Consider the following 20,426-nt stretch of genomic DNA (forward strand, 5'->3'; position numbering starts at 1 on the left):
AGGAATTGTCTGTGAGTTTGAGTCCTCGTGATTTTGTGAAATTTACAGTCGAAACTACTACTTTCATGACATTTTGAAATTCAATTTTCTTAGAACACAGGGCTTCTTGGTGTATAATGCAGTGAAACTGCATAAGATCTTCAGCGTTTATATTTTTTTCTTGCAGATGCTTTTTCAGCAAAGGAACTAGCTCGGAATTGACACTAATCATCGAAGGAGCACCGTCAGTCGCAACTCCCGATAATTTTGATAAGTTTAAATCAGTTTTTGAACACTCATCCAAAAGTACAATGAGTATATCACCTCCTTTGGTTTGACCTTTCAATGAACACATTCCTAATAACTCTTCTAAGACTTTAAAATCTTGAGTAACACCTCGTATGAATATGAGATGTTAAGCTTTGGAGCTAATATCAGTGGATTAGTCGAGTGCTAATGAAAAAAATTCAATGATCTTAGTTTTTTCAATTAATTGTTCCGCAATATTACCTGACAAAGACATAATTCGTCTTTGGATAGTTAGTTGAATTTTCTCAAACTTTTTTGCTGCTTCTGGACACGTTTCCTTAGCGGAAATTTTTAAGCATTCTTTTACAAAATCGCCATCATTGAAGGGGCAACTTCGCTTTGCTATCATTCGAGAAATTTCATAACTAACTTCTGTAGCTGTTTCTGAATCTTGAATGGGTTTGTAAACATAGCTTGCTGACCAATAAGCTCACGTTTTAAGGATCACAATTTTTGCTTTCTTAATTCGCCTGTAAACTTGGTAAAAGAAGGATGTTGCATGTCATAGTGCCTTTTTACATTATATTTGCAATCGCAACAGAATTCTTGCAAATTAAACAAACAACTTTATTATTCGACCATACAAAAAAGTATTTCTCAGTCCAAATTTCTTGAAACTGCCGATTTTCATCTTTAACCTTAGGTTTTTTACTAGGTCCTAGCTTCTCCATGTTGCGTTCTAATTTTGAGGGGATTAACACAGCACCTAAAAACAATTACAGTACCTACTTAAATTACTCATCCGTTTTTAATTTATCAAAAATAATCGATTAAATAATATTCCTCAGAAATTTTAATATTTTAATAGAGATTTTATATCTAAAATAATGACGTAGGTTTACAGTTAGAGAAATTCTGAAAAAAAAAGTATTTTATTTGTTTTATTTTAATATTTGGTCAACATTAAAGCTTAATTTGATTGAAATCGATTAAATAGGTAGAGAAACACTTATTAATAACACAGTTTTACTTACGATTTCAGAATTCAATTATACACGGCACTTGACGGGTTAACACTGCAACAGGAAATCTACGTTGATTGTGGATCAAAATATATGACACCGGCTAGTCGAGTTAAAATCTACACTAGAACTAATGCCTCCCCCAAAACACTATTAAACTGCACTTATTATCAATCACTTATTACTTCGCTTTGTATTTTCGCGCTTATTTCTTTTAGTTGACACTTCACTCAAATTAAAACCAAACTGTCGCTGCGGTTATCGTGGCTTTTATACCGCGCATACGACTCTGGAAGCTTCGTGTATCTACCTACGCGAGCAATCGAGAATTCGGGACTATTGCTATCTCGCTTGCTCACATCGCGCTAGAAAACTCTTGATTTCTCTACTGTTTTGAACTTTATATAAAGGCGGCAAGCGATGTTACTTGACTTAGCATTTTTGGGCGCTAGATTCAAGTTGGTACATTAAATTTATTTCAAAGAAAAATGTTCTCGAAATTTGGTAATGATCAACAAATACAGCATTCGCAATACGAGAACAACTAAAAGATTTCTTTAGTTCTGTGTAGGGCAGCGTAGATTGGCAGGAAAATTACAGCCCTGGCAATTTAAATAATTTAATGAATGGATCATATTTGCCAGTTTTTTTAGATGTTGCATCTTTTTTGCTAAAATGTAGTAAATAAAATCTAGATAGTATCAAATTCATGTTTTTTTACTAGTTATTTGGTTTCTTCGCCGTAAAAAAATATTTTCTATGACGAAAATCCCAAACAACTTATATATAATCTAGTGGTAAAAATATTGGTAATTAAACTTTGTAACCTTTTCTTATGTAAATTTAAAAACTAAATAAAAATCTAGTATATTGAGTAATTGGAATTTGCGTATACAACTATCGTTACGAGTTATTTAAGTAAAAATCAAATTAAAATTTTTGAATAAAAACTTTAACTTGAAGAAGTTTTATTTCGAAAAATTAATTAATATTTTTTTATGCATATAGAAGTACCGACCTTAGTTAATTTTAGTACTAAATAGTACTATATTTCATTGTCTCCGGAATTATGTATATGTTCCAAATTTCACCAAAATCGGACAACTAGAAGTTGGTCAAATTTGAGTTTCAAGATTTGCACCGAACATACATAGTTAGTTACATATGTACATACATACATACATACATACATTGCAAGTTAAATAAAAGCTTTTCAAAAAACTGCATGTCTCCTATCCTAAAATATGAATTAGAAAATTTTCTAGGTCATTTTTTTACACCTGATCTTACACACCACTTCAAATATCAACCTCAATCTTCGTTTGGTTTTTGTAAAATGGGCTGTAATGCATTTTAGAAAAAAGAATCAATTTCACGGTGTATAAAATAATTACAACTGGAACAAACTATAATAGCCGCTTACTAAAACAAATTCGCTCATCTAGACAACCGGATGTTGCCAAAATCTACCTAATATACTACAAATTATTTAACAATTTTTCGATTTAAATTTTTTTAAAATATGTTTTATAAATTTAGATCCACCTTTTATGTTCAATTCCAAAGAAATTTTCTTCCACACTCTGTCCTTATAATCTGTATTCCTATATTTTTCATTTTTTTAATCATACAGTGATAGAAACTTCCTTACTTCCTCTATTAACCTTTCAATTTCCATTTTGAATAGCTAAATTTTATTGCTCGTTCAAAACCGTACAACGCACCGTCACCGTTCAAAATTAAACAAAACTATTCCCACTCGTCACGGATGCGGTGCGTGCTACATGCTCGGGCACGGTGCACTCATAGATAAACAGTTTATAGGGGTTAATGGTTTTATGGGTGGATGTTAAGACTTCGCCATATGATTACTATAGTGTTGTTGACAACCGAGACACGCCCGAGCTGCGCTGCGGGCACGGTGCGTCCTCGGTACGGATATGTGTGCCCCGACCTTAATGCGGCTCGCGGGCCGCGGTCTGTGCATTTATGCATTAGAGGTTACCTAATGCAATTGCAATAAGCTCACAACTCATCTTAAATGCTAAATACTTTATGTAGTCATTTGGGCAAAACTCCACCCTTTTTTTTTCAAAGAAAGAATTATTTACATGTTTGATTTATTTTACAAGAAAGTAAGTTATATTTTGAGTTGGGTTAAGAAGAATGGAGGCAAGAATAAATTATTTCATTTGAGAGCAGATTATATTTTATTTAATATTGATTAAAATTAACTTTTAGGTTAGTTGTAATAATTATTAAAATGAAAGAAATATACTGAACGAAACTGACTGAGGAGGTACTTAAATTATTTTGGTGCGGCTACACCACTGTACCGGAACTAGTTGCCCCCAGGCGTGACTATGCCTTCCACTCTACACACACTGTAATAAGCTTTCGGATATCCTGAGAAGTGTACCTCGCTAACTAGATTTACTCCTATTAGTAGCATCCAGCTAGATGTTGTTCTGGATGATCAAATTGATTCCATAGAGAAATGAATATTAAAAGAGTGTTTGAAAGGTAGCCTAATTTGATCATCAAGTTTTAAAACTTAACCTAAGAAATTTAGTTCGGTTAGACGGCATCGAGGGCCAACTTCTATCATAATTGTCATTAGATTATCGATTTTCTTTCGTTCCTTGCCATTTCGTGTTCAGCAGGAAAATTAATTTTTAAATGCAAGGTACCCACTTGTTCTAATACATACTATTGTCCTATTGAAGATTCATACAAAAATAAAATTTTCTTTAAATTTCCTGAAAGTGACATTATTAGGAGGTCCGAATGGTATAAAATACTTGGTTTAAGCCCAACCTCAACAAGGTGTTATTTATGTCAAGACCATTTTGATGATATTTCATTTACTAGTACTATACATACTCATTTAAGAAAGTGTGCTTTCCCAATTGCTGGCCCAAGTATTATTCAAAATGCCCCAGTACTGGTTGAGGCACAAGTACCTTGGGAAGATACATTGACTTTATTACCTGCTATCATAATCCAGCAATCTCAATATAATGTTCAGAATAAACATTATACCACTTTTTACTAGGTCTGACGAAAGGTTTCATCAGTGCTTTGCTGCTAGGAAGTACCAAAAGCACAATAAGTGAAACAACTTCCATTCTACCAGGTCCACTACTCAAGGAGGTACCTCACCTCGATAAGATGGGAGTAAGATCCAGGGCTTCTCTTTGAATATTTAAGAAAAAGGACCGATGACATCTAGAATTTAGGGTATACATCAGTGTCAACTAATTTTTAATATCATACTCTCCATAAAGAATATTTTAATTACAGGGTTAGTTTTTATATATTAAAAAAGTAGGTAGTAAACGTAAAATTTTTAGGGCATATTTTTGAGAAATATAGTTCTTATGTCTATAAATAATTAAATTATAAATTTGATAAATTGTAATTTTTGTATCATATCCTCAAAATGTAGAAAAAGCAAAATACATACCACGGACAGTGTTGTGCTAAAGCAGCACAAAAACAAATTGTATCAGGATCCCTTTTAAGACAATAAATTATAAACTTACTTTACAATTGACTTAAATTCTACCCCTACCCTTGTTAATTTGTTGATAACAGTGAAATTAACATTGTTAGTATCGAGCATTTAATTCTCAAAATAGGACTAAATATATTATACTTAATCTCTAAAATATTGTCTTACATAATTGACCCATTAAATCTTTTTTTGATAGCGTATTGGGCTGAAATTCAAAATCTCTTTCACATTCTCTAGAAATCGATGAAAAAGTGCAATTAACAATTTATTTTTTTGAAGGGCTTAAATGCATTAACTTAACAGCTTAAAAGAAAATTTGATGAATTTAATGTCAAAACACTAACGAATTCAATTAAAAAATGTATAAAATAAACTTAAATTACAAACATTATCACTCTTAGCCTCTTCAAAAATTAAATTAAGACACTTGCACTCTTTCATAATTTTTTAGAGTTTGTAGATTCACAGCCTTTATGCTGTTAAAAATTGATTTAATGGGTCAATAATTTTAAATTTCGCGCCATTCTAAAATTTTGAATAGCCTGCCTTTCATTTCTATGACGGATCGGTATTACAGTAGACTATTTTACCGACTGTGACAAATGTCAATTATTTTACTTCGGTTAGACCGCAACCGTACGCTGCAATCGAGTTTAGGGTAAAGATGGTGTCCACTTGTCACTATGGGATTGAACCCTCTCATACTTTTAATTACTCTATGATTAATTCTCAATTCCCACTCAATAATTCCTCAATGTATGTACCAATGTATGTACCAAAATGTACCACGGTTTTCGATGAGCCCTTAACTCCATCTTCCTAAAACTAGTTTAACCTTTCTTTAACAGGATAATCAACAAAATACGACTTGAATCTTCAATCCAATGAGTTTTGAAGAAATGGTGAAATCCTACAATTAATGGATGGTAATTCCCGGCTGGGTCATTAGCCGATTAATACCGATTTCTACTTCAGCTGCAGCTTTGCTGCTTTTTGTAAAAGTCGAAGACGAAAGAGAACCAGAAGTCCAACAAAGGTTCGAAGTAAGCTCCGGGCCCCGCAAGAGTAACTCATTTCACCCTCATGACCTTAAATGAAAGCCCCATTTAGTAACATTATTTACCTAAAACCCAGGATAGGATTTAGAAGAAATTTTAGTTTTGATTTTTCCTCGTCTACGAAAACCTTGATAATTAAGAAAAGAAATATATTCAACGATCTGCAGAAAGACTGTAAGGGAATATTCTCATATGATCAACCACAACCAACTACAGGATTTAAAAATTTATCGCGTGTGTAAGTGTAAGTGAATGAGAATCTTAATGCGGCCCTGTCCATTTGGTTAATCAATATTAATAATAATAATAATAAGCCTTTATTTCCAACAGGCAACTTTCCCAATAACAGGAAACAGTTGCAAAACAATGAAAAATATAGTTAAAAAAAAACACACACAAACAAACCTAAAAGAATGAAAAGAAAAGAAAAAGAGTAAAGTAAAGTCACATTCTCAAAAGTTATCCAAAAAATTAGAACAAATAACTATTAATATGATATAAAAACCCAATTATAAAAGTTTAACAAGATAATCACATATTCAACAAAATTAAATTAAATTAACTGCAATATACCTACTAACTATAACTTAAACACATGGGCCCTAATCCCAAGAGTAATGATCCACCAAGATATCATTAATCACATGAACCGGAGAGAAATTTATATCGCACATGTGACAGATCCGATTAAAAATAGCGCATATTGTATATAGTGGCGATTTCAACAGGATGTTAGTATGAGGCCTTGGCAGAAAGAATGTTAGGGGATGTCTAGCATTAAGCCTAGGCACCATGAAACGTACACCAGAAAGAAGTACAGGACTATCAATGAATCCATTCAGTAACCCATGCAGGAATTTTACAGAGAAGATCATTCTTCTGAGATGTAGTGGATGTAGATTGAAGCGTTCCAATAGTTGCCGATGATCAAACCCTCTTACCGGATATATGCCATCCTGCCTGAAGGCCAAAAACTTAGCAAATCTACGCTGAACAGATTCAAGGAGACCAACATGATTCTGATAGAGCGGGTTCCATATAATGCAGCCAAACTCCAGTTTTGTTCGTGAAGTGACACTTCAGCTCACACCAGATCAATTGATTAAAAAAATAAAGACGAGGCGTTTCGAAAACATTAACAAAAAACCATCTTCAATAGGAATTCTAAAACAGCCTGTAACAAGAAAGCAATTCACTTTTCAAGATTCCTGTATATGAAGTTTTTGTCTTATTCTTAGGCAAAGATGCGGCTATTAAAACATTGCTATATAGTTTCGGGACACCCTGTATTACACCGATGTATATCATATTTTTATAACATTATCCACCTCACCACCTGTGAAAGGAAATTTTTTTTGACATAGTAGTAGGTCCCTGTTTGTAAACCTCGGTAACCCCCGTCGTCACTATTGATCGTTCCTATGGAGGCGACCTGTCAAGTGAAATCTTATACACTTTCTGCTGACTATCCTTCGGAATTAGCAAGTTGTTCTACGCCATCTCACTATCGAGGTAGACCCCCAAATACTTGACTCCCGGCCCTGCTGTGTTTATATTTATTTTATGCTTTATAATGTTTTTGAGACAGAAACAGACCTATTAAAAGCTGAAATACAAAATCGAATGCAAATCATTCTATCGTGATTCCAAACAACTTCCTTTCCACTTCACTGAATTAAAGCAAGCAATCGATGAGCAAAACTGGTTTAGTGATTTATTACATACGTTAGGTTTGTTGTGAGTGGGGCAGTTTGTGTCCCTCCACTGTGACCCCAGATCTATTGTGGCTCACTCCTAGGTGTTTATATTTCCCCAATCAAGTCCGCTCTCTTCAAGCGTTCTTTAATTTGACTGAGAGAAGCATTCTTTGTCTTTCGTCTTAGGTAAGGCATTGCCGAAGATAGTCTGCCTGATTCTCTCTAGTGCCGGACATCTGTATCTCGTCTTCCTTATCATAGTCTGCATTCGGCGACTTCCATCAAACCAATCCTATTCATGTGGTGACGCAGTCTACACTGGCCCGTATACATCTCTATTAGGGCTTTTAGGTGCTTCCTATTGAGTTCCTTTATGGTATCTGTTACCTTCCTTGTTACGTCCGGTATTAAAGCCCTCGCATTCGCTAGGCTTCGGTATGTATATTACATTGGTGGTTTTCTAGCACGTTGGAATGTACCCCCATACTAAATTGGCTCTAAAGCTCCTGTTCACGTTCTTTTAAGAGCACTTTATAGACCCTTGCACTGCAAGGCTTTTCATTGACGTACTGGCATAATCTCTCCGTGAATCCGTCTTAGCTTTACGTATAGCCTTATTGAAGTCGTTTAACGTCCTACGATATAGCTCCCAGTTGTTAATGGTTTTGATACGGTTGAAGAGTTTGCGTTCTTCAGACCGCATTTTGTTAAAATTGTTGTTCCACCAAGGTGTGCCGTGATTGTCCCGTTGCCCCTTCAGTGAAAAGTTTTCATGATATGCTGTTGCAATAGCTTCAGACACTTTATCAGATATGTAGTTAAGCTAATCATGATTCTTTATAGTTTCGTCACAGGATAGTAAGTTCCTCCGTAGCGTTGATTTATATCCGGCCCAGTCAGTAATTCTCGCGTTCCTGTACTCAAGTATTAGTTATCAATTAACAACAACCAATTACATACGTACGAGTATACATACGTATACCGAATACTGAATACGATGACTAAAGACTACTTAAAACATTTATATACACTGAATTTATTTCCTACTATTTATTTCGATTTTAATGACGTGCCAATGTTTCGACTTGAATTAGCCGAGCCGCAAGGGCTCTTTATATATTAGCTAGACCATTCTTATGATTCGCAGTTTCGCAACTTTTGCTAGCCTTCTTCCAGAAATGTCGCCGCTTGCGCCACCGAGATGTCAGAGAACAGCTGGTATATTCACGACGGTTAAGATCGGTCCAATATTATACATGTTCAAAGAATCCTAATATAAATTTCTCATAAAATAGTTAATAACGGATTCACCACCCATATACATTCTCACGACCACCAAAATATATCAAAGCTGTATGTGTTAGTGGGCCGACATTGATATTATTTCTTGTTTAAAGCAGCCAGTCACTAATATAAATATGGTGCATAAATAAATATGGAATTGTCAATCAGTTTATTAATTTTACTTTTAATCTACTACCCACTTATTCGGTAATTATTTCTATTATTAATTATTTTAGGAAACGTCTTGGCTATTGCAAATTGGTGCTTTAAATATATAGGAGGACCACTTAACTTTTGGAATGGGCATATATACTGTTATGCTACCAATAATGCCGAAGAACTAAAAATTATAATGAACCATCCCAAATGCCTTAATAAAGGTAAAGTTTACATAGATGTGGAAAGGATTTTAGGAGTAAACAGTTTAGCCTTTGCTTTATGTAAGTATTTTTTTAAAAATAGCAATGTTAAATAATTATTACACTATGCTATAACTGTACGATGTATCATATTACTGACTAGTGGCAGCTATTCAAATTAATAAAGTCAACCCAGTTTGTCAAGGAAGTTTAACTCATTTTTAAAGTTTTTCATAATTATTATTTCATCTTACTCGCGTTAATGATAGTCCAGATGTTAGGAAAGTGGACCAAGGAAAACATGTATTGGGGTTTAAGAAACATTCAATGCACCATAAGGACGTTGTTGTGGAGCTCCAATCACAACAGTTTTAGCTTCTTGCCGGTTCATGAAATTGTTGTTCATGAATAGGAACTTAAGGAGAGAAAGTTTGGAAAAATTATTTTTTGCGAAATACACTGGCACAAAAGGGAAAATCTTATGGTACTCGAGTACTATGCGTCAGTGGACACAAAGCTGTCGGTGAATATTTTTCTAGAAGTTCTGCATGTTCGGGAGAGACGTGCCTTGGAAGTTAATTCCACAGACTTGCACGTCTCCATAAGAAGGAGTCCCGATATACCGACGTTCTAGACGACTGCAAATGCACTCAATATTCATGAGTCACATCTACCTTACGAGTAGATCTTGCATGTATAGTTCTAGGTGGAAGGATATGGGCCAGTTTAAAAGTGCAATAACTGTGATAGTAGCGATAAAAAAGACTCCACTACCTTCCATTAATGCGCTAAACTGTCCAAGCTTCTAGTTTTCTCTGGATAACTTATAAGACATATGGCCCTCTTTTGGATAGAATCAAATAGCTTCAAAGGCTGTACAGCTCCATATGTGAGAGCAACACAAGAGGTAAGCGAATCTGAGCCATGTAAAGCGTTAAAAGCTCTTGCGGTGTATACAGCCTTTTCGTTTTAAAGAGATCTACATGATCATGCCAAAACATTTTGCTTTCAACCTTCACATTTACCAACCGAACTGGCGAAGACAGCGGCAAAGTAAGCCCAGACATAATAAGGGTTGAATATAAATCTTTATTCAGTCCAATATGTTAACATTTTAATATTTAAGTTAAGATCCCAAATGGAATATAAACCGTGTCTTAGATAACTAAAATCTAAAATAGCTTATAATTTATACAATAAAATTAATAAAAAACCTTATACAAATTTAAAAAAAACTTATACTAATACAAAAATACACACAGAATAAGATCACAAAATAAATGCGCAAGATGACAATGAAAGGATGAGTAAAATAGCCACACAACCTCAAATAAAATTATAAATAAAATACACTTAAATAAGATAAAATGATTTGCCTCATTAAAAGCTTTACTGAGTGCTCCATGCATATCACCATCCTGAAAGAACTCATTAAGACTATAATATGAGCTATCTCTTAAAAATGCCTTGAGGCTATAACGAACCCTATTAGATGGCTGCTGTCTCAGAGAATTTTATCTGTTCTCATCACTGTGTCTCACAATCTCATCAATCAGCACACTGCACCACACCAAAGTCAGTAGTATAAACAAGGTCATTTGTGTACATTATAAAAAGGAGTCGTCGCAGGATAGATTCCTAAAAACCCCTTTATTACATTAGTAGTTTCGGATGTGAAAGTAACTCTAGATTTGTTTGTTTCTATGACACATTTGTTGCGTTTTATTTTTTTTATTGCTTTTATAATGTAATAATTTTATATTGTATGAAGATAGTACCGATCGCGACATCTAGTGTAAAGTGGATTAATGGCATTGTAAAAAATAAGAACTTCTAGATGGCGTTAGCTGTTCTTCGCTTTGAATTTTAAGGAATTTATTGGAATCGGGTTAGTTTTTTCTCTGTTTGACTAAAGTGATTTTTCTATCTGTCTGTTCTTTGTTTATTGGTCACGTACGCCATGCTCAAGGATTAATTTTTTTAGGTATCGGCATTTTCAATACTGGGCTGCTGTTGCCATTGTTTTTACTGTAATTTGAATACTTTGCCTTTTGGGATTAGATCGACTTCCATACTCGCTGCAACTTAAATCTAAATGAGGCAACGTTGTATTTTTAATTGTTGTTAAACTGGGCCTGCGTCAGATGCTTATCCATCGAAGAGGTACCCAGAAATTGCGTTTTGGCTCTCTTTCCAAATGGTGTGGTCTTCAGGCTAACAAGTTCGATTTCTCGAGGTTGAGATTCGACCTCATAGTTACCTCATGGCAACACTAGCCATGTAATGTGAAAAATTACTTCAATACACTTTATAAAAGTCTTAGGTGAAATCTTAGGTAAGATCTTAACCCAGATAGGTCAAGTCCAGTCTTAAGCGAAGTATTAAGTCTTAAGGGCCATGGCACATCATGATGGCCATTTCGAGCCATCTCAGATGATGTTCCCATCATAAGTTACAGCCTTGTCAGGATTAATTGCTTCATCATGATGTTATTGATTGGACCTTAGTCAGCTCCTGTCCTTGAATCTGCACAATGGGTTACCAGAACAAACCAGATAAAAATAATATGTAAGCAATGTCATAATTTCTGATTTGTTATTGTTATTTGGATTTTGGGACTAGTCTTATTGGCTAATTTATATTATTTAATGCCTTCCTAATTTATTAATTATTGTCTAGTGTTTAAAGTTTTTTCTTGGCAGTTTGCACTGTAATGTAAATTGAATATATACTGAAATAATATTTTATTAAATCCCTTTTAATTTTACTTCTGATTTTCATACAGTATTATATATAAGCAACCGCACTGAAAGGTATATTTATTTTTATTTGATTTTGTACATGTATTAAAAAGTGGTTACACATTGTTCGCGTGCCCGAAGTTATGATACAATTGAGTTCAATGCCACCCGCTTTATGCTACTTCGCTCGAGCTAAGAGCAAAGTACACTTTGGTCCACGCTATCAAAAGCCGTGAATAGATCGAGAAACATGGCTGTAGTTACTTTGCCACTATTTAGAGATATTATTATTTGCTTTAAAACCTGTATAATTGTCAAATTTTTATTTTGATCAAAAGATTCGACAGGAGTGATACAGGCCTATAGTTGTCCAATTTGTTACCGTCATGTTTTTTATAAATTGGCTTTATAAGAGCTTTTTTTAGTAGGTGTAAGGAAATACCCCATTTTATTATGTGAGTTAGTGGCAGGCTTACCTTTGTTGCAAGTTCTTCTCTCAGAATAGAGATAGGTATGTTATCATCTCCTAACGAACTCTTGTTTTTTAGACAGTTTATTGTACTAAAAACTTCTAGATATATACAGATCTATACGGTTTATTATAATGAAATAACTAATATACACTTAATTATTATGAAACTATTCAAAACAACAATGTAGTAGTGAAATCTAATAATGAGGGTGATAAAAATGTAATTTTGAGGTTAGTATTTAGTATTGTAATAGGTGTAGTAATAAATGTAACATAGATCTAGGACATATTTTATTATTAGTCTAAACAAATTGTATTTAATTATTTCCTAATATGTAGGACAGCTTTTGTTATAGGTTTACTTTAGGAATGGTTGTTATGTAATTGTAGTAGAATAGTTGTTGTGAATGTATACATCGTATGATTAAGGTAATTAGGTTCCAGTGTAATAGTGTGAACTAGTCTTGAGTAGAACTAAGAGTGCTACTATTAAAGGTCGATGTTGGACAGTTACTTACGAACGCTGTAATAGAATGTAGTAAAATGTTCCTCAAAGTGTTTTTTGTTCATTCCTTCCATGCGTAGAACTGGTTACTAAAATATCCCTTAAACTGGATATTACAGTATAATATACTAAACAGTAAACTAATACAGTAAAGCTAATAAATGTTGATAGGACTTTGGTTTACTGGTTAGGTGGTTTGCTGACTGCATGGTTCACTATACATCACAAACATTGATCAAACCTGGTTCCAAGAAAGCTGCATGATTGAGTTGGAGGACCCGGGGTGGGTCGGTTTAACAGTAGATGTCAATGTAGATGTTGTGGAAGTTATTGGAGTAGGTGAGTGGAGTTTCTTACTTCTTATAGTACTTAGTGGATGAAAACCATATGAAGAAAAAAAAGCCTGAAAGTGGAAGAATACCCAGATTGAGGAATCACCAATACAGTAAGTAGATATAAGCATTGATGGTTAAACTTTAACTGTATGCTTGAGTATACTTATATACAATTATATGTGTAATATGTAGAGTGTATATGAGTATCATAAACCAAGATGCCAAATGAAAATATTAGGACTTTTCTCGGGAACACAAAACTGGACACTAAACAAAGAACCTTGAAAAAGTTCGGATATAACTACACCACTTATAATCCTGCACCATTGCAGTATGGCATTTAGTATCCACGAACTTAAATACTCAAAAAGGTGAGTTTTCAACTTTTCATTAGAGTACAACTGGCAAAAATACCAAAAACTCAACCTACTTCCAAGACTTGTTCTTCCACTCTGACTCCTAGAGGTCAAAGATTTTCGCGCCAGAAATGGTTTTAGTGGGGATATAGAAGAATAAACTTGGATCTTATTGGCTAGGATATGACTTGTGACATTAGTGAAATTAAAACAATTAAAGAAATTAATAATTTGAGTTTTATCATAAGGGTTGAAAATTATTGATATCAAAAAGCCGACCCCGGTAGCACCGTGGGTAAAGCGTTCACGATGCAATCATGGTTGTTTGTGTTTGTCTTATAAAAACAAAACATTGTGTTTCGCAACCCACGTTAAACTGTAGGTCCATAAACAACAATATTGGACGGCCGTCGAAATACGACGCGAGTCCATTGTATTTGAGGAAAAAGAAGAAGAAGATATCAAAAATAGAATTAATACTGAAATAAGAACTGTTTATTTTAGTAACTTTAGCACCAGAAAACTTAGAAATTGCCCTTTAAAGTTCTGTAATCGAGCTATGCTTTCGCTAATATTTTGGGTTTATTTTATTTTCTTATTCTTTATGTATCTGAAGAAAATAAACTGTAACAGGATGTATAGCTATTCAAAGTTTTATAAACGGTGCATGGTGTAAAAACGTTAAGGCAGAGTAATTACTTTTGCCCATTTGCAAAGAAGACGAAACGGTCCTTTTTGCCCTTCTAGAGGTAATTATGCCTTAAACTAGAGCAAGCTCTAACAATTGTGGCGTTATCTTTACAGTGTTACTATTTTGCCAAGAGTTTGTAGACGGTAGCTCAAAGTTTTTGGAGGCTTGGGATTGTTCGAAGGTTCACTTATGACTGGCTATTAAAGAATCTAAACTTGATTATAACTATTAAATAAGAGGGCGCCACTTAGTTTTTTGTTTAAATGAAAGAAAACTAAGAAAAAGACTTGGTATATAGGTTTCAATTGACAATTAAATGACCTTGGATAAGGTAGACTTAAAGAGGCAAAAAAATCTCAACAATACAACCAAATTATATTTACATTAAAGATATGTACACACCTCATGTTCTAATCTGATAAATGTTATAATTTGCTATGAATTAAAATATGAATAATGTTGATATGATTAAAATAAGTTTGACAAAAGTAACATTTAAATTATGATTTCGCTACTAGGTAGATTTCAGCACTTGAAAAATAAATTGCAATTATTAAAGTTTTTAGTATATATTTGTATTATGCAGGGGAAAGTTTATAAAGTTCTGTGTTATATCTACTACTACTACTGTGTTATATCTAGCAAAAAGGGTACTGAAAAATAATGAACAAAAAATAACTAATATTATAGATAAGAAATTGACGTATTAAATTATGACATTGATTAAATATTTGTAACGTTAAATTGAAATAAAAGGTATATTAATAAACATTTAAATAAGTGAGACATATCTATGGTTAGTAATATTTAAATAAATGGAATAAACTGGCCTGTATATTCCTCTAAGAAATGAACGGCTAGCCTTCAAAACCGAGGCTGTGAATGTATGCCATTAGCTCAGCTATCCGGACTGGGAATTTCTAATACTAGCTCTAACTCTGGCTCCAGCTCCACCGCTTTCAGCTATTTCCTGGGGAAATCAAAAGCCTGCAGCCATCAACAACTGAAGAAGAATAAAGAGGAAAACGGAAAAGTAAAACCCTTGCTAAGTTTTATTATCTATCCATCAAAATCTTGGGTATCCTACACCAGAATTATGAAATAAACGGTTCCCTAAAGGAACAAGATTAAGCACCATGAATTATAAACCATATTGGCCACTTCCTGCTTCACAAACTTCGGAAATAAAAAAAATGCCTTACACGTAAAATACCTGGCCTTTTACGTGTGCTCCTACCTGCAACACGGGCACAAGTCCTCGAAAAATGGGCGCAGAACCGACTAAATCAATAACGACCCCAACTGTCGCCTGAGCTGTCAATATCAGCCAATCAGAGAAAATATTAATTATGACCAATCAGAGAAGTGACGGACCGTTAACAGAAAGCATGGATAATTAAACCAGTAGAGTGATGCGTTACAGTAGTAATGTGTCATTGACAGTGTGAATTTAAAAAAATATGAATAAAAAAAGTTGACTGAAATTATTAATATAATTATTAAAATTAATGAAATGTCAATGGAGCGTTAGTGAACATAAGGAATAGAAAAATAAAACGCTACACTATACTAACTTTAAAAAGCTTTCATTCTCAAAGTTTGTCTTAAGTCAACTCTAGGTCTTCTGCTACCCTTACAAGAGTTGCTGGTGACATTTCCAACACTTTAGAACATAAACCTCGCCTTATTGGTTATGAAGGACGACGATTTTGCGCCGGAATATCACCAGCTACCCTCCTGGTAGCAACCTACTTTCATCCAGAGCTCTTTTTTGTGTCTGGGATTAAACTGGTGCCTAAAGAGTACGAGTATTGACTGTAGGAAGTTGCTATGAATGCTGATTTGACTATCAGTCTTGCAAAAATTAACATATTTTTTAATATTTTTATATAAATATAAGGTTTCTAGTAAATTTAGGACTTTTTTTAAAGAAGCTTATTATCATTCAAAAAACGTTTACTTTTAGCTGATACTTGGCGTGGACGAAGACGGCATTTTTTAAAAAACTTTAAGACTGGAATCTTAAAAACTTACATAGAGACATATTATAAATGCAGCATCAAGCTTGTAGATGATCTAAAAAAATTAAATGGTGATGTAACTTCTCCAAAGTTACTTAATACGTATGTGTTTAAAGCTTTTAGTGGTAAGTTAATGGATATTTTAGTTTTAATATTGTATAATAAATTTGGTTCCAGAAACTTCACTTGGAATTAGTGAACAAGAATGTCAAGGCGAAATAATGGAATTCGGCAAGCTAAGATTAAAGTAAGCTATATAATATTAGTAGTGTTCTTTCTAATACTCTTTATTACTCGTATGCCTAGTGTTAATGTTTTAGTCTGCTTCTCTTAGTTATTAGCTACATTATTTTTTAAATAATGCATGAAACAAATAAAAACATTTTAAATAATTAATTAAAATTCTAACATAATACTAAGAAGAAAATATCATTAAAATGTACACATATGTATTTATGCAAGTATCAGTTGCCTAAAAGAATTTTATAACAGACCGCTTTTTTAAGCAAATATATTGTTAGTCTATTATGAGAATGATACAAATTTCGAATACATATAATTTTCCTGTTCAAGTGATTAAAACTCTTCACACCACGGGATACAAATTAATTCTTGACAGATCTAAAATTGACACCAGAACAGTATTCAAGACTTAAATGTGCCAGTCAACAGTATAACAAACGAACGGAAGCAATATTATCAAAATTCCGTGAACACCTTTTAAACCAAAAAACTGGAACGATTTAGTCACTACATTTGAAATATGTGGAATGAAGCTCAGACTGCTATCAAGTAAAACCCTCAGATTTGATTAACAGATTTCCTACACTTATTAAGGCATATTGATTAAGATATCATTCTTAGATCCACCGATCATTAAGTATTACTAAAACTGACTGAAGCTTAAAGTAGTTGTCTGTGGATGAAACTTTAGGATAACATTTTAAATCATTAGCAAACAAGAACAACATATGTCAGAAGGGGTTAAGGTTGGATCTTTTGGAAATCCTGGAAATAAGTAAAGCCATCAAATCACCGGTTTACACTTGTATTAATGAGCAAACTCAATTTGAGAGCAACACTTTCTTTAATTCCTTGGTTCCTAACAGTAACACTGACATTTGATTTGATCTGACTTATTAACACACATTTATTTGTTTATACCCTATAAAACTACAGTCTGATGGTTCTCTCTCACTCGCTCGCAGTACTCAGTAGAAATCTGCTAACCTCATATTTTTCAATTTTATTATAATTTTAACTGTTCACTAGATGTCGTGCAATGTACTATTCAAGTATTGTTTGTTATTGTTTAGAATTTGTGTGTGTGTTAAGTAACCCAGTAAGTATTTTACAATATCATAATTTTATCTGTATTTTTTATGTGACCTATCAAGAAAAAATGTTCGTATATGTTTTTGAACTGTTTGAAATATATTTTAGAGTCTGATGATGGCAAGAACACTTGCCGAAATGCATCACTCCTGAAATTAGAGGAATAGCATTTTATTTGTGGAGAAAAGCCTTACCCCTACTAACTTTTCAATAAAAGAACAACAAAGTTGAACAACAGAGGCCAGAAGTGGAACAGCAGATAATATAAGCTACTCTCATAAGTTTATACATTAACAACCCATGATTTACGTTGGTAAAGCATGGGAAAAGTCAGTGTAAAAAGCATATACTTAACATCTCTCCCCAAGGACTTAGAAAATCAATAAAAGAAAGAACATTCAATTTAAAAGAACGCCCAGCAGTAAAACCAAATTACTGATCTAATATTTGACCCTAAAGAGCAAGCAGGACCATATACCCCATTTGCCACTTTTTGTTTTATGCTAATAGAAAAAATATTTTTTTTTAAATTTTGGAATAAGGTGTCATAAATGCATTGAAAATTTTAATTTTTAATCAAGTAGTCACGGAAAAATAATAATTTACATTGTGTTTTATTACTTAAATCAGTTTTTCAGAAATACAGTCAGAAAACATTTTAAATATTAGTAAACATTGAAATTCTTTTAAAAATTACGGCAAATAATGAATAATAATTGAACTTGACAAGATGTCATGTATTATAAGCCTCCTAGTCAAGAAATCAAGAAATATTTCTATTAATTAAACGCGTTTATTTATATGACTTAATTTTTTTCTTCTTATGGGCTTATTTATCAACCGATTTAAAAAATAATTATATCAATTCTATCAAATTATTTGGAAAAAGAAACCGCGTTTTAAAAGTGGTTGTTCCCAATAATCATCTCAGAATGTGCAAACCAAATTACAAAGACGATCTTGGCAGGAATGGAAGCTTATATCCCTTTTTCTACTAAATGCAGATCAAACAACAAGCAATGGTTCAACTTGAATTGCAAAAAGGCAGTAAACACTAAAAACGCAGCATATCGCAAATGGCGTCAACATCCTTCCTCCGAAAATTGGAGGAACTTTTTAACCTCCAGAAATAGCTGCAAGCGAATTATTGATGAATGCAAAGAGAGTCACAACAACAGGATCAAAAACAAATTGCTAAACTGCCCAAATGGAACAAGATCTTTCTGGTCGGTATCGAAAGCCGTTAGTCAAGGATTTGCTAAGTCGGCCTTGCCACCCCTAACAGCAGATTATAGTTCTATCGCGGTAACAGCAAGGGAAAAAGCCAACTTACTGGGTAAACTCTTCGCGTCCAATTCTACTCTGCACTCGCAAGGCAAAACACCGCCATATTTGCCAAGGGTGAATTCATCGATGGGAGAAATTTCGTTTCCCCAACGAATTATAAATAAAATTCTTGAAAGCGTAGACACCAACAAAGCTTCTGGACCCGATGGAATTCCAGCCCTAGTACTAAAACGTTGTGCAGACGAATTGACTCCTCCCTTATGTAGACTGTTCACGGCATCGTATAAACAGGGCTCATTTCCAACAAGCTGGAAAACTGCTCAAGTGCAAGCTGTACCCAAAAAGGGTAAGAAGACGATGCCGTCCAATTACCGCCCGATTGCACTAGTTCCAGTAATATCGAAGATTATGGAGAAAGCAGTCAACCAACAACTGTTAAGATATCTGGAATCATCTCGATTAATCAGCGATCATCAATACGGCTTCCGAAAGCTTAGATCCACCGGCGATCTTCTGGCTTACGCCACACACGGAGAAGCATGGCGAGTCCCGCTCAGTCGCTCTTGACATTTCCAAGGCATTTGACAGAGTGTGGTATGAGGGACTACTAACCAAGCTCTCCTCAATCGGCATACAAAACTCATTATTGAATTGGATCAAAAGTTTTCTTGAACAACAAACAATCCAAGTAGCCGTCGATGGACACCTCTCCAACAAATTTAACATTAACGCTGGAGTCCCTCAAGGATGCATTCTATCCCCCACCCTTTTCTTGATATATATTAACGATTTGCTAGGAACCACTGTCAATCCAATTTACAGCTTTGCGGACGATAGCACACTTATTTCCACATTTAAATCCGCCAAACCAACGACAGCCGCAACTTCTCAGAATCTTAGGCAGCAACAAGTAGCTTCAACCAACAACGATATTAGAGCAATCTTGGAGTGGGGCGGTAACAATCTGGTCAATTTTAACGCTAAAAAAACGCAGGCTGCAGTATTTACGATGAAGACTAACGTTGATGGCCCGGAGCTGGTTATGGCAGGGAAAACATTGCCAATGAAATCATCTTTACATCCTCTAGAAGTCGAAGTCACCAACAGTGTGTCCTGGCATGACCACGTTGCCGAGATCGCCAGGGCAGCTTCCAAAAAACTCGGAGTGCTTTTCAAAACGAAAAAACTGTATACACCAGAACAGCTGCTGACTCTTTATAAGGCTCAAATACGCCCTTCCCTCGAGTATTGCTCGCATGTCTGGAGCTCTGCACCCAAGCATAGTTTAAAGCTGCTAGATTCTATACAGAAGAGAGCTATTCGTCTTATCGACAAACCAGAACTGACAAAGAGTCTGGATAGTCTGGAGCACAGGAGAAAGGTGGCTGATCTGTGTTTATTCTACCGTTATTATCACGGTAAGTGCTCCTCTGAGCTGGCAGGCCTGATTCCACCCAGGGCTGTTCCGGCAAGAAGGACGCGTCTAGCAGTGGCGGCTCATCAACATCGAGTCCACCT

The 20,426-nt window shown here is 34.3% G+C and overlaps 1 protein-coding gene across 1 annotated transcript in view; it reads left to right on the top strand.

The window, feature by feature from the left end:
• Positions 1 to 20,426, top strand: part of LOC126734081 (cytochrome P450 4C1-like) — an 80,843-nt gene that overhangs the window by 15,493 nt on the left and 44,924 nt on the right. Inside the window, exons 2-4 of the mRNA XM_050437590.1 lie at positions 9,043 to 9,246; positions 16,232 to 16,411; positions 16,464 to 16,533. Of these exons, the coding sequence (XP_050293547.1) occupies positions 9,043 to 9,246; positions 16,232 to 16,411; positions 16,464 to 16,533 (454 nt within the window). The remainder of the gene's footprint in view (positions 1 to 9,042; positions 9,247 to 16,231; positions 16,412 to 16,463; positions 16,534 to 20,426) is intronic.

This window comes from Anthonomus grandis, chromosome 3, assembly GCF_022605725.1.
Source record: "Anthonomus grandis grandis chromosome 3, icAntGran1.3, whole genome shotgun sequence".
Lineage (NCBI taxonomy): Eukaryota > Metazoa > Arthropoda > Insecta > Coleoptera > Curculionidae > Anthonomus > Anthonomus grandis.